Source organism: Ischnura elegans, chromosome 10 (genome assembly GCF_921293095.1).
Source record: "Ischnura elegans chromosome 10, ioIscEleg1.1, whole genome shotgun sequence".
NCBI lineage: Eukaryota > Metazoa > Arthropoda > Insecta > Odonata > Coenagrionidae > Ischnura > Ischnura elegans.
Window position 1 is genome coordinate 87116368 of NC_060255.1, and position 16588 is coordinate 87132955.

Below are 16588 nucleotides of genomic sequence, written 5' to 3' on the forward strand. Positions count from 1 at the left end.
ATATTCTCTTCGTGGAATACTAGAATGTTCTGCCTTTCTCGAACCGTACTCCATTTTGATAAAAAGCGGAAGGTAGCTTTTTATTTTTTCCAATTAAATTTCATTCAAGTCGAAATTTTATGGCACCAAATGTGTACCCGATATAGTACGTTTTCCACTAAATTTGAAAAGAAGGTCCGTATGATATTGCATCACTGTTTATTTCTTGTAGTAGTTGATTTCATTGGCGAGACAGTAAAACGGTTATGTAATGGGAAGCAACAATGATAATGCCATTTTCATTAGCCATAGGTTATCGCTCATCAAACTCAGCGAACTGATTTACCAATTTGCAAACTCTCTGCTGATTAACTTCACTTCTTTCCAATGTGTCATGACTTGTCGTTATAGAGAGGTGCATAATTGGCTCCCTATATTTAAAGCCTAGTATAGATGTTTAACTTTGAAGGACGTTACATGATAACGTGGCGTTTTAGTAAGACGTTACTAACTGCTATTAATAAAAACTTGTATTCAACCACACCGTTAGCGTGGACCCTTTATGATACAAAATATGTGAAGAACATTTTTCCAGTCAACTTCTTGCTGAGTCGTAAGTACTCGCATGGGGGATGTGTCGGTTCTTCCGTCATTTACTTACCTATCACCGCCTTCGCCTTTCATATTTTTTTCCCTTGAGTGGGATGTACAGGCTTTCACCTCCGTCCTCGACTTTAACCGAGGTAAAAAGACCATTAAATTCCCCCTTCTGTTTCCAACTGCTTAGCTGGCAGCCCTATGGATATCATAGCGGAGAAATGTAGCATAAATGCGTGAATATATATTCCTTTTGGCCAATATACTTGGAGAACTAGGTCAGAATGTGAAAGAGGATATAGGCGACCGAGGCATAGTCCCTAACCATGTTGCTAACTTCATGTGTATTTTCTCCCTCTTATAATTTGTAGAAATAATATGTATGAAATCATAATTAATACAATTGAATTAAAATTAGTATCATATTCTTCGTCAGCGAAAATGGATTTCTAGGCATTTGCAATCCAATTTCATGCAGTGAAATAATCGGTATATTTACTTGTAAAACATTTATTAAATATTTATAGGCATAAAACCTTATCCACGCTTAATTTATCACATGAAATGATGGAAAGATATCTTAAATGCGGTAGAATTAATAAATGATATTGCAGAAAAACGTGCAGAAAGGTGTAGTGCAAACTCCGGTACTGTTTAAATCCGACTTACGATTCCCGTTATGCCTATCACTTTTCTTATAGAGGCCGTTTCAGTGGAATGTTAAAGTAAATTTTCACATAAGTATAATAAAACATTGAAACTTTTCTGAAATAGACTGGTAGGTAAAGGTTCGTAAATCAACTTCTTTCCCTTTAGTCAAGAGCAATCTAAATTTGTTGCTAATTTTAATCATAATAAAATGACTTTAAGCGTATGATTTTATTTTTTTACGTATCAGGATACAACAGTTTATAATCCAACATCCTTCCACAGGAAGGCTACAGCTACCAAGTCTAAGCCATAAAATGGTAGAATCCCTGGCTTCCATTCAGGCCTCTCCGTAATCGTGCATCTTAGCTCCTTGTGTTTTGGACTTCAGGATTTGGATTCTTCACTTCCCCTAAAAAAATAAAGGAAAATATTTCCTCAATCACTCCTTCTTAAAGATTGTTTAGAGAGATTCGTAGCCTTTTATGCAATAAATTCATCCGAAACTTGTTCGTGACATAATCAGTTAATACTTGTAGCAGTTGATGCTGATAAGTGTTGGAACTTGCCGCTCGGTAGCATAATTGTTTGTTGCAAATTACAGAGTTATTAACATTAACATTTCTCTGGAATACGTTCTTCATTACCTTGGATATTGATAACTTAGATCATTGTAAATTCAATTCTTTTAACCTTTATCACAGCTTGGTTTTTGAGATCTCTTGTTTTCTTTCAAAACTCAATAATATCGTCATTATTTATGTGTTTGAAAAGCGATTTTTGAAGGATTACGTTTTTAAAGGAATAATTCGGTTGCGTATTTTACATTTTATCAATAAAGTTGTGAAGAGTTAACGATGGTGCCTTAACGTTTAGCCTTTCTTTATATGTTCTCAATTTAACTTATGTTCAGCTTTATGCTTGGCGAGCTAACTTCAACCTCTCTGAGCTGATTATGGGAGAAATTAAATTTCTAGGCCTCTCATTTTTTTTAACTAAGAATTTTCTACTCAATAATAATTATAGTGGAAGAAAATTATTTCACTATTAAACTTAAATTCACAAAATAAAGCGTAGCTTATGTCTTTTCTGAATAGACCTAATATTTATTCATTTTTATTTACTTTAACAACCTTTGCTTCTCGCCATCGGTAGACCGAAACTTACTGATCCAATTTTTTCTCCATGCATTTCCAGGCGTTGTAGTTTTTCTCACAAGTAGTACTTCCTCCTGAAAATGATTGGTAGAAATAATTAATTTAACTGCTGAACTTTGTTAGGTTGAAAAGTTTAACTTAAGGCTGGAAGGCGATGCTTGGTGGAACTCGGTGACAGGAAACATAATGAAGATACACTTTTGTATGTTCCACAAGAGTTTTAATAACCGACCCAGGTTTCGACAGTACACTATGTCATTATCAAGGTGAGTATACACAAATTTACGAGCTTATATATACCTTAGGGATGGGGGGGGGGGGTTAGAGCCTCCTCCCTGTCTTAACCCCACCCCCATCCCTAAGGTATATATAAGGTCGCAAATTTGTGTATATTCACCTTGATAATGACATAGTGTACTGTCGAAACTTGGGTTGGTAATTAAAACTCTTGTGAAACATACAAAAGTGTATCTTCATTATGTTTCTTGAAAAGTTTAGCCGCAAGGAAAGTGTTATTTACCTTCGTTAAGACAAGACTCGATGATCGGCTTCAGATTTTTCTTTCGGGCTTCTACATCTTCGCTCTCTGTGGACTCTGGATATTTTAAAAGTACTTCCATGACGCCCTCTTTCTTTAGGCCTTCGTTTTCTTTCTGCCGGGAGGAATATTTCACATGATCAGTATTAGAAATATTCCCTCACTTTCTAGTAAATAAACGAGAAGGAGAAGAAACTGCTGTATATAGTTACTGTATTTTTGTCAAAGTATTCATTATGGATGAATGTGGAAATGACATCTAGTGGGAATACTCCTTTATCACTTTTTTCCCTGAGATGCTAAGGCATCAACCTACTTTTTAATATTCCATATATTTACTGTGTTTTTGTTTCGTCAACGTTCTTTTTAATTGACGATTATTTATGAGAGAACGAAATTATTTGACTTCATTGGGATTTTGTCCTCCATGTTTCCGGAAAAAGGGCTGTTTGAATTACTTACATTTTGAATAAGGATAAATTATTGAAAAAAATTTATACCTACGTATATAGCATCTGTCTGAAACGGTGAACCTTTTTTAAATACTTTCAAATGCATGCATGGACATCGAAGACTATCAATTAGAGAGACGAATAAGATAAAGACTTAGAGTAAAAAACTTAAACTCAGAACAATGGGAATTACTTAGAAGTATTTTGACTTAATTTTTTATGGAACTCATCAAATCCTAACTGAATATTATATCATTCAAGACGACTGGCGTACCTACCCCAAACACTTCTTCTAATATGCAGCTGGCAAAGCACTGAAACAAGCAAAGATATGATTCAATTAATATTATTTTCGGGTGAAATATTACTTAATTGAAGTAAGAATCTTTTTATAAGAATATTTCCAAACTAAATACGATATTTTTTTCTTAGAGCAGGTTAGTGTGCCTCAAAAATAGATATTCTTACCAATTCGGACGCATCTTTTTTATTTTTTATCAGCATCTCTCTGAGGAAATATTCTTGAGAATCTGTGAAAAAGGTATTATAAAGTTGGTATTTATTGTCTTCATTTTACTCTTTTTGTAAACTAATGAGAATTTAAATGTTACCTTTGGGAATGGGAAACTTCGCTAGGCACTTCTTTGAGATTTCATCCCTATCTGGTTCGCCCTGGAAAAAAAGAATTAATGATTGAAAAGAAAAGGTATTCTTGGTAAAAAAAAAGTTATATTAAGTTATAGATGCTGCAAAAATTTCAATGGTAAGTTAGCTTGATAAAATAAAATAATATACATCGAAAGACAAAGAATAGGCAGGGTATTATATGCTGCCTATCATACTATTAGGCGAAATTCCTTATTCACCACGTTTCATCATATTTTCTCTCAATATTGCTTGATTCACATCATATTTTCTATAAATATTGATTTATCACTTACTTCTGCGTACTTTAAGTACATATACTAACATTTAATGTTGTTTTGCTAAGGAATCCCAAGATTCAATGATTATAGAACAGCAAACAAAGATGGGGGCATCGCTAAGTTTCACATCATTTACTCTCTCTTGATCATAAATTTCCACGAAATTCGACTTGAATCGTGTGGGTATCGTGCGTAATATGTTTTCAGGACGGTACGGAAACTAATTTCTTTCGTTGAACAGCTTGAGTTTGAAACATGTTAACGTGTTATTTTTTCTCTATGACTAAATTTTTATTGTAAAATAAAAATGACATTACATTTGAAACAATACCCATAATTAACACTAAAAGCGCCAAAGCGGTCATTTTAACCGTCTATGAATTTCAATGAGCCTTCTCTTCTTTTACGATGACTAAAAATTCTTGATATTTCCTGCCTTTCAAAGAAGTTTTGTCTTCTGACCACACGCCAGACATGTTTATTATCGACTGCATGAAATATTTGCTGATATACCTTAAAGCGCAGAGTATTCATTTTTATTGGTACATATAACTAATGTTCTACTTATTACTTTTGTCCTTTAAAATCATATATATTCTTACATTATGAGCAGCACTCACGTTAGCTAATCGAATTCACAACTAATTGTCTGCATGCTTCCATACAATTTATTTTTTATGCCATGCAGTTATACAACATAGTTATCGCATGTACTTCCTCCTTACCTTCCAAAGTATGTGTTCAAGTTCAAAAATGAATTGATTAAAAATGTTATTTATTTTTTGCATTCAATTTAAATCAGAGGTTTTAAAAATAATCGCACTTCGGAATATAATATGCAATAGAAATTATTAATACAACCACCGCAATGAGAGAAATTACCTACCGGTCGTGATGACCGCTCTTTTGGGAATGGGAAAAAGACGGCGCGGCGCTGCTTGAGTTAAAAGTAAAGAAATATTTTTGCAGCAGCTCATTCAACTTTTCCTCAACCGAAAGTGCTCATGAGCAAGCTCATCTCATTGGTCGAAGGTTGTCGTATGACCAGATGATCTGAGTAGTTGGTTGGAATATAATACCTAAACTCCTCCATGTTCATTCACCGCTACGCATAAAGGTTATGGGTAGGAAAAGCATTGACAAATTTTCCCAAAAGGCACTCCTTAATACAACTAAATGACAAATTTTCATATATCTGCATCCGTCTCGGTGGCGCTACCAAACATTTTCAAACTATAATAATATTTTACTCAATTGGCACCATTAATGCCATAAGCTCAATAGATTTGCATATTATAAAAAGAGGATCCAAGGAACCAGAGTCCGAAATTCTGGTCTAAAATTTGGTATTTCGTGATTTATAGCCCTAAATCCATTTTTTTTTGCGGTGGTCAAGCGAGTTTTTATAATTATTACCCATAATATTTACCGTAGATTCACATTATTTACTTACGGCTGAACAAATAAATTCTCATGACCTTGGACCATGATTGTACGTCGTGCCTTATTTGCTTTCAATACGGCGTAGGTGGTTTAGCGTTCTTAGCATAAAGATTCATTCCGCATTGGATGTATTCGTATAGCCGCGTGCTTTGTTTACATTTGCAGAAGTGAAGTTAGACTAACGGTTGAGCAAGCAGTACTAGTGACCTTGGCACTGGTGTTGCTGCTTGCGCTCGACTGATTGTCCCAGCCCCAAACGATACCACTCAGTGAAAATCTTCGGGCTACAGTCAAATGCGGAGGCAGCTAATGATCCAAGTAAAGCCGAGATATGAATAAACGCGAGAAAAAAAGGTGTTGACCGTGACGAGAGTCTGACTACTCATGGACGAAACTTCCTACAAATACGGTCTACCTCTGCGAATTAGTGATGGCATATAGGACTCTTTCTGTGGAGCTGCCTCACCGCTCATAACCCACTCCAGAGAGCCGCTCGCACAGTGTGACTCAACAAAGCGTGTCTGAGTTGAGGGGAGGGGGGAAGAGGGGAGTAGAAGAAAGGGGAAGGTAGTGAGGGAGGATTTATTAACTAACATTTAAAATGCAACATTTCCCAGATCACAATTTAAAAACTTGATTTCAAATAATTCACGTATTGCATAGTCGCAATGCTTAACAGGTGGTATAACTGAGGACCAATTTCTGCTGGTACGTTTTCATCTTCCATGGAACACGGAAAATTCATTCCGTCTCCCGTGCTTAGAGGTGACGACAATGTAAAAAATTCTAATGAAAAAAATATTCTTTCCGAAACTACGTGATCATTTTAACAATTCATAATTAATTTCTTCGATTAATCTTAGTTGTTTGTGTATGAACACATTTTCATATTTGTCTCGTATAATTTTCATAAATTCGCCGTTGCCGAAAACGTTTACTCGATCATCTTCAGCTATTTTTCTTTCACGGTGCATGAAAAATGCAGAAGAGAGAATTGTGATAAGGGTACGATGATTTTCTTTAGAGTAATACCCAGAAAAAGAATCGGCAAAATCTTTCTAGCGGCGTGAAAAGTTGAGCAGTGGCCTACCTGCGAAAAGTGCCATGTGATCCCTTTGACCCGCCAAACGTGCGATGACTCTGACACGGAAAATGTTTGTGGAAGGAGTCGTGTGCGCATGGATTTCGACTTCCACCGCTCACGACTCCAACACGCACATTTTGCCCTGACGGAGTCATGGGCGCCAGGAGTCTGAACTCGCATCGCACAATGCCGGCGCACATTGTGCGCGAAAGGAGTCGGTCGTGTGCGCATGGAGCCCGACTTCCACCGCTTCCACCACCGACGACCCCATCACGCAGTGTGCGCTGAGGGAGTCATGGGAACTGGGAGTCTGACTTTGCCTCGCACACTTTCATCGCACGGTGTGCGCGGAGGGAGTCGTTTGAGGAGGGGAGTTTGTTGCGACTCACCAAATAAAACTCTCTCGTCTCTCAGCTCTATCTGTTAAGTCGCACATTTAAACTGACGCACTCGCAAAGTGCCCATCACTATTGCGAATTCATGCCTTTCGTAAAACAGTTAATATTATTTATATAATGAGCAAACACGTTTTTCGTCTGCTATCTAAAGTTTTCAATCATAGATGATATAATCGAGGTCAGCATTGAACACTGGGTCCCACAGAAAGTGGTTTGTATAATAATTACAATTAAGGTATTATTAATAGTAGCGAAATCAAATCGAAGAACCTCGCGAATTTGCTACGTAGACCACAGGTAATTATTTCTATTGTATTCATAAATTGAAAAAAGGTGTTTTACCAGGTCCACTGAAATCAAAATGCCCGCGACCTCACATATGCCATATCATCACCATCATCTCTGGTTAACAAGCCTTAGAATCGTTTGGCGCAGCTATCCATTCTAAATTCTTGTCATCTAATATTTTCCCTTGTCTTGTATTTATCTTTTATTTTTCCCATAAGTTGTCATACATATTAATTAATGTGTTAGTTAATGGGGAAATTATGAAATGACTTGTTTTTTGCGTGAGTTCTTGATAACCCATTATTAAATGAGGTGTAATAAAGTATATTGACTAAGTTTATGCTATTCCCATTTGTTTACTATTGGTAGTTTCCTCGCATAAGGGATGGCAGTATGCTGAAGAGAAAATTCAAACTTGTCCCTCATTCTCTTTCTTTTCATCAGTACATATTGTAGGAGTTACTTGAACAGCTTAACCTTGTGTCGGGCACGGATGGATTTGACAGACACAGCGCGAGTGATTTTTTCTCACTTCTCCGTGCCACTAGGTAGCATAGAGCCTTGGCGCTTATAGTAACTGTTTGTTTTGACATGCTCTATGCAGCATTATGCTTTCTCATGCATGCCGACTGAGCAGTGGCGGATTTTTTATCACAGTTTAACAAAATAACGGCACAATAAAGAAAAATAAAAGCATTATTAGCTAAATAAATTAGCGATGTCAAAAACATTGATCTGATAGAATTCTAATGCTAAAATACATTACATATAATAATACTTAATAGCTTAATGAGCACGTTAAATCGCACCTTGCTGGATCGTTCTTGGACCGTGTGACGGTGTGTAAAGAGGTATTTAAATAGGAAATAATCCATCATTTCAGCGTTCTTGTACACTAATTTTGGGGTTTCAAACTTTAAAAGTATACCACTAACACATGATAAGAGTTAATAATGTGTTTTCACATCTATACCTGTCAGGCACATTGCACCTGAAGAGAAGAGAGGTGGAAGAGAAAATATACAGGGAACTTCCAGCGAAAGAGATAAATGGGACGTTTTACAGGTATTGCATGAGGACATAATAATGCGCCATCATTCCAGTTAACAGCGTGAATAACACTTAAAGTAACTAAGTGTATATTGCAGAGTTTTTAGCTGGATTTGCTCTAGCGAGAGCAGTCTACCAGAGAATTGTACACAGCAAAAATCTCTGAGAGCACTATAGCTAGCGTGACACTCTGATCTAGAGGTAGATCTACTCTCACGCTGGCATGGCAGTGTGGACAGAAAGGTATAGTGTCTCACTAGACTGCTCTCGCTCTACCAAGATTGTCAGGTAGAGTATTTTCTCACGCAAGAGGAAGTCAATCCTTTCTGCAAGAAATGGATAAAAAGTTGGGAAAACTGACCTCTGATTCAATTTAGCCGTTCGAAAGTTATGAAGAAGAATGATCTCGTGCTTTCTCAGAGTCTCAGTTGAATGCGATGCTGTAGAATCGCACTCATCACGTGAGTTTTTTTCATTACTATATACGTTTCGACCGGCAACTCGTCGGTCGTAATCAGGAATACTGCGAGTCGCTCGTCGAAACGTCTAATTATAGCATAAAAACACCCGGTGGAAGACCGGAGTGGATATCATTCAGTTACCCATAACTTTGGAATACCACCAGTTAGAAATTTCGGGATAGGCACGAATAAAGCAAAACCATGGTAGGAGATTGTAGAAAATTTGAAAATGGAGGGCAGAGGACGACGTCGATAGCAGTCTAGTAATAGCAATCTCGCGATAGTTAATTCCTTGCCATCGTGTACACTGTAGAGGCTCTAGAATAATTTTAAATCTTAGTATAGCTGCCCTACAACCTAGAGTAAAATCTCTCACCAGTGCACACAGTCTCTAGATTAAATCTCCCCATAGCAGTCAATCTCTAGGAAAATTTTGCTCTACAATGTATATTTGATGGGCAGGCAAGCTACAAACATTCTGTCCGCTTTAGGAAGGCTGAAATACCAAGGCTATGTGACACCTTTGAAATTCCTTCGTCCAAATCAAGTTTCACAATAGCAAAATCCGAAAGGAAATAGATTTTTCTCACAGAGTGATAGTGATGGTACTAAATTGCCGGAATACTCTTTCCCCCCACTGCGTGAGATATGCGATGTACGTATATCTTCTGCAGTTGGTGATTATGTTATACAATTCTTCCAAGAACTCAAAATGCGTCAAGAGCATATATTAGATTGATGTTATAAAATTTTGGCTATCACCAACGTGAACAAAACTAATACGACCAGTTGAAAATGTTACTCATAGTGATTAATTGTGGGATTCATATACTTAACATGAACACCTCCTTCCCTCTGAGCAGTCACATCGGTAAATTGTTTGCGTCAAAATTAATGTTATATAGGCATCACAGAACTGACACACTATTCGTATTAAACTTTTTTTGATTATTTTGACCTAAATTTAAACGGGCGTAAGTAATTACAGAAAATATAGGTTAACTTCTTCCTTAACAAGACAGAGATAATTGTTACATATTTATTGGTAACATTTATTGAAACTTATATATCTTAGGTGTTCAACTCCTGAACGATTTCTCAGCATATTTAAGAAGTTCACAACTGGGATTTATTCCTAAACATTGTATTTTTACAATATAAGTACAGGATTGACCCTTGTTTTACTTCAAATATAGATGAAGAATCGCTGTTGTTACTTATCGAGTGGTGCGTTTTTGCAAGGATTCCTAAGTTTGCCCTTTACGATTGCATTTCCCTATCTTTTTCCCTCATCACGGGCTCCGGTATCAGCACCTATTTCTCTTGCTCTGCCAACACATTACAATGGTTATAATAAAGTAATATATATCAAATAAACACGAGTGACGCAGTGAAACTTTCGGTGGAGTAGACGCTTAACTATCGCGGGGTCTTTTAAAACTGCATCCCGAAGACCGCATTAACTATATAGCATGAGTTTGAAGGTCGATTACTTTCTAATTTGATTGCAATGAAAGTTATTTAAAATAGTGATCGACTGCAAAATGTAGACATAATACACAAAAATATTCGTAATTTTTTCCGCAGGGTTAATTTCTCGGGGGATCGTGGAAGGCTGGTAGGTATAGCACGGGCTGCTTAAAGGTTTTCGGGCTAAATTACCGGGTGGTATCTTTGGGTACATTCTATCAAATATCTTGGACATGCGAAGTGGGCCAAGGAAACACCCCAACCCACCCTAAATGCCTGACATTCACACACCTGTGGCTAAGTGTGGGGTGAGCAGTACCTCCACCAATTCAAACCAGCCTACGGGTTGACGTGCTACGTAACACTATTTTTGTCATTGCCGGACGATTTTATGGTAAACATGGTAGCCCCATGAGTAGAGAGCTGGTGATTAAGGGGTCTTAAGCTACAGATCCTCGGTGATGCCTTAGGGCACCCTAAAACGTTATTCTTAAAGTACAAGGTGGTCCAGGAAAAGCAATTGCCCAATGTAAGTGTGAAATTCATTGCTTGAAAGGTGCACACAATGTATTTCACACATATGTTGGGCAAAGCCCGGAGTTAATCCTACTTTTACCTATTCAAACCAACCTACGGATTTAATGACTGTGTGAGTAAAAATGTCTCAAAGGGTCGTGTGGGAGAGCCGCATTTGAACCTAGAAGCGTCGTTAGAAAATAACTAATTTAGGTGTACCTTGGTCGATCAATATGGAGATAAAGGAAAAATTTTGAAAGTAAATTATATTAAATAATTACTGTGCAGGTACTTACAGCTGCGAACTGTGCTAAGATGACCAAAGCTGCGACCGATAGTACCTTCACCATGGTTCTGGAAATGTGTTCGTATCCAATCTGGCCGTTATCTGCTCTCGGCAACGAATAGGCTTTCGCTTTATAGGGCTATGCCTCCGGAAACGCGACTGTCCTTGTCACGCCAACATTCTTTTCACTCTGTCACTCAGTTTTCTGTGTTTCGACTTTGATTCCACCATCACTCCATTTCTGTGCAATGATTGCTTTCATATAGCATTTCTTCTGTTTTCAGTGAGTGCAATTCAGTGGTCGGTACTCATTTTAACCTTCAGCGCGGCGTGAAATTTTCCCTTCCGGTAATTCACGTTTGATGATGGGTCATAACCTGGTTATCCAGCAGTAAAATGGTCATAAGAACAAAGCAAGGCCAAATACCCAAATATGCCATGTCTGAAAACTTTCCCATCTCGTGCGGTGTTCTTCTCATTGTTTCATGTGGAATGAATTTCCTAATTAAGTTTTACAAATATGCCATTGTGTTATCAAAACATGAATATCAATGGACAGCGAGTTACTTGAGCCTGGAGTTTTAAATAAATTTAAACTACTTATGTGTTTCAATTAGGCACCTAAAAAAGTTATTGGTATGTATTTTATGTTTTATTCCTCAAAATGTGTTCCCACTAGGAAAGGGTAATTTTATCTTCCTTTGTTCTTTTGGCTTAGGATAGATCTTTCAGATAATTTTAGAGCATTGTGTATGTTGTAACAAGAAGAGAACGCCTTTTTGAACATTTCTCATTGCTCTTTTGACTATTACACAATATATAGGATAGGCAACGCGAGGGAGAAAGGACCATCCTTGATGAACCGCGAGGGCCTAGTACCTAGTAACTAGTACCATGAGCCTCGGTATAACTGCCATGGGAAGTAAAGAACCTGGATAGCGTAGTGGTCTGCACAGTGGCCCAGAAAGCCAGGGTCCGTGGTTGGATTCCCGGTCCAGGGGAATTTTTTCTCATGGCAATTCTTGTAAATTTCACCGCCGTTTACGCGGCAGAGTTAGAAATACTACACATATCGCTATTTTTAAAAATTGATTAAGATTTGCGTGCATGCCACGATGAGTATAGGTACCGATAAATACATGTAACGATAGCTATAAGCCAGAGCGTTTAATCCCCCTTGATCAACTAAAAGGAATGCCAAGTTAAACGAAACGAAAATACGAGGCATGGGTTTAGTTCCATCCCCGTACTAAATGAAAATCACCAAGAAGTTTAACTTCGACTCGGGACGAAACTTTACTCCTTCGGAACGAAACAAAATTAATCGAAACTCCGCTGCTCATAGTTAAGTTTCGATCGCAGTTGAGGAGAGGGGGGAAAGTGAATAGTTCTGACCCATTACGTGTGAAATACTTGTAAAAAAGTAAAAATAAAACGAGCTTTAAAATAAGATGGCCATTTTCCGTTCACCGCTCTCATGTTTGTGGTCAAAATATGAGAGCCCCGTGCATCTAATGGCGATAGGCCGAACCTATACTTCATCCTACCGTACTTTGAACTCGGTGTGCGGGTCAAAACTAAACCGCATGAAGGTGAAGCACGAGATCCCTCCGGTGCGAAACATTATCTGTGTTTCGCTTCGTCCCAGAGTTTTAGTTTAGTTTCGACCCGCAGTAGTTTTGTCTCCGATTTTGTTTCGACCCTGAGTTTAGCTCCCCGGGTTTAAATCCATTTCGTTTAGTTTCTACATTTCACTCACAGGAACGAAACTATTGAAATTTTACTGGTTTTGACTTTCGTTTAGCTTCACTTTCCATCCCCGATCACCTGATCGCGTTCAGTTTGAGTTACCTTTTCCTTTTATTAGAGGATAACTATAAGTCTATTTAGTGTTTCATTTTTGTGAAATATTTTGCTTAAATTTTTCCGCACTATGGGATATCAGGCTACAGTACTACTGTTCTGAACTGAATAGTTAACTTTTCATGGTAATAAATAAATAATTTTATTGAATCTGTAATATATAAGTTCTAAAATCTTTTAGCAATTACTATTATAACTTTTCAAGTCGGAACGCGAGTTCCCATGCTCAAAAAATCCGCGAAGACAATTTCAAAACGTCCATATTTCATAATATTGCTCTTTCCCTACCCTTCTGCATTTCCTAAAATAACCCTTCGACTACGTCTATAGTCATATTTTATTTCTGAAAATATTGTCTCCATCAGCATCATTGGAAATTTCATGTAAATTCCTTCATCCATCTCTCCATCTACGTATATGCCAGCAAGGGTTTGAGTATTCTATCATGTTTTTAATTAGACAGGTATTCGTTAATAGGCTAGTTGGAAGTGGGGACTAATTAGTTTCAACCTCGCACGAATAAAGGCATCTTATTATTTTTGTAGTTATTTTTAATCATTTTGCTGCACAGAGTATAGTCTGTCGAAGCAATGTTAATATGATTACTTCAGAACCCTTTTTCATCTGGCTTGCAAGTAACTGAACCGGTATTCATAATTAATTTTTGACGTTTTGTTTTCGTACTAGCCATGTGTAATTGGTTGCCTTTTCCCTAAAGTATTTCACCGGAGAGAAGTGTCTACTTTCTCAAATGAATTTAAAGGCAATTATTTTGCTCATGCAAACTTTTCTGATATCTACTTTAGTTAAGGAATATCAAACAAATAAAACAATTTCGTTGAATAAGTAGTGACATTCCATAGAATGCCGTTGTGCAATTATAGTATTTTTTTCTATTGAATGGAATGGGTCCTCCACTATGCAGTCCACTTGACCGTGACGCTACTCGAATTCTGCTAGTAGACAAGGGAATTTCATAGAGGAGGCCCAATTCTAATCCATAGAAGGGTGATATCTGTTGCCACATAGGTCGCATTTTATTCGGTTTTCAAAAATGTGCACGGCGCGGTGATGAGGGCAATGCGATATATTTTTTCCAATGTTTTTCAGTATAGTGTTTGTGATTACGAGGAATAGCATTGAAAATTCATGAATTTGATAGATACCTATCATCATGCTATAGATTTTTGTTAACTTAGCTAATTTTATCTAATTTCCCCGTGAAACTCGGATAACTTTGTCCGTCAGCGACGCGAAGGGCGGCTTTGTAAACACTTTTAAATGTGCGGTGTGTGACATAACAATGGGAGGCCGACTTGAGGACCCTCTTTTGTAATATTCGTGCTTGTAGAGATGTGCCTGAGAAGGGTCTTCAATATGTGCACTGTCTACAGATCCGTTGACAGCTACCATCCTTCAAATCATCACCAACGATTTCTTCTTCGCCTTCGCGAGGTATTGATCGGATGTCTGTTCGTACCCAAAGTCTATTCCAATTTCCGTATATAAGAGACTCGGACGAAACGAAGGGTTCATTGTGTCCTGACGGCAAACTAACTCTCTAGACTCTTCACTTTGTTCTTTTCTTCCTTCATAGCTGAATTGCTACCGATCTTCCTCACCTCCATCATCCCTGCTTATCTATGATGTCTCCATCTAAGGAAAGTTCACATTTGGAGTGAAAGTGCTTCAAAAGCACCAAATGCGCGTTTTTAAAATAGCTCTTCGTATTTATCATTTCCTTTATTAATATGTTTATTGTACTTGTGTACATATAATCGGTCAACAATCATCACCACTGTCCTCCAATCCACTTCTTTATTTTCCTTTTTTGGAAATATTCGAGAAAGAATGAATTTTTCTAGTTTTTTCAACTTATGCCTCATTACTTACCAACGAAAAGTCAAACATTGATTAAATTTTCTCACGATGAGAGGAAATGATTTTATGGGATGAGATGATGTCACAGTCACACTTTGTCACATTCACCTGCGGTGCCCTATCTAGTGGACGTTGACTGTCTAACGCCATTACTTAAAGCCTAGATATGCAGATTGACGAGCTTCGCTATGTAGATTGAAGATAACGCTTGAAGCATCGCCTCGGTGCTGAGATGGCAGTGGACTTGATGGCCGTTAGCTTTTGAATGCATGCGAGTTCGACTAGTGTACCACATTGACAGTGACTTAGGAAGTATAATCTCTAAGTCTAAAGCGTTATCATTGGATAATGTGTCTGTGCCCTAAGGGATGATATGACTGATTCATTCATTCTGTATTTGCACAATTTTGTTCAGCATTTTATCTAATCTGGTGACGCTATAAGCGCCCGGGTCATTTACAGACTATAACTCAATTTATTTCTCATGTCCAATATTAAAATTCGACATTATTTCTAGCGTTAAATCCATTTCCATACACCAGCTAAAATTCTCCCTTCACTATTGCATCAATTTATTTTTCGCTATTCCTGTTGTGTAAAAAAGAAATTCCATAAATTAATTCTCAAATATTATATATTTTGATAATTCTATTAAATATATTGCTATATGTATGTGTGTTTGTTGTGCAAAATTCGTAGTTTTTGATCTATATAGCAATACTTTGTAGTATTTTAATAATAGGAACAAAATAAGATATGGTCGGACATAATTCATTTTGTAATATTCCAGAAAAACATACCTATATTGTTCTGTCCCAGAGTACTGACCTGTCATTATCAAGGTTTAAGGTAAGAAAATGAAGGGAAGTTAGGTTTATCCTATGCAAGGAAACCTTGATAATGACTATATACAAGTCGAAACCCTGGTTGGAACAATAATACTTGTGGTATATTAAAAATTAATTTATTTTGCACCATGTATGTGTGATTCCACCGAGTGAAGTTGAACATTTGATTTATATAATAAATTATATTTAAACTAGGTTACCATTAAAACCATTGGGTCGTTTCACCCCAAACCAAGAAACGTTCTTTTAGAGTCTCATGATTATACACATCTTCGATATGGGTCCATATCTACTTTTAAATAAATATTCCCGAGGTGATAAATGAGAGGTGGTCTCAGTGTCTCCCGCCGAAGACCTGTGACGTCACGGCAGACTCTCAGCAATACTAGACGTATGCACCGCATTAAAATATGTCAGCACAGTTTTTTCAACTAATATAGCGGTGCATATCTTTTGCTGCTCTCATACATGTGCGTTATATAAGCATTATAAAGAATGTGTTGTACGGTGGCTGCGTGCGCTAATAGCTCTAGTTTCTATCACCTTGAAATATAATTTAAGAATACTGGGATTAGCCACGGTGATATCTTTACAGAGTCACGCTCAATGTACAAATTGTGCGAAAAATCCATGGAGAAAAAATCATTCGCCTAGACCGGGATACGAACCTGTATCGCCCATTTCCGGTCGAATGCTTAAACCA

At 37.3% G+C, this 16588-nt stretch overlaps 1 protein-coding gene across 1 annotated transcript; it reads right to left on the minus strand.

Moving 5' to 3' along the window:
• Nucleotides 1–1440: 1440 nt before the first annotated feature.
• On the minus strand, nt 1441–11419 carry LOC124166767. The gene is made up of 7 exons (XM_046544446.1): nt 11304–11419; nt 3983–4043; nt 3840–3901; nt 3650–3685; nt 2902–3034; nt 2392–2455; nt 1441–1636 (listed from the first exon to the last, which is right to left on the minus strand). The coding sequence occupies exons 1-7, from the start codon at nt 11355–11357 to the stop codon at nt 1612–1614; spliced, it is 435 nt and encodes a 144-aa protein (XP_046400402.1). The 5' UTR covers nt 11358–11419; the 3' UTR covers nt 1441–1611.
• Nucleotides 11420–16588: the final 5169 nt, after the last annotated feature.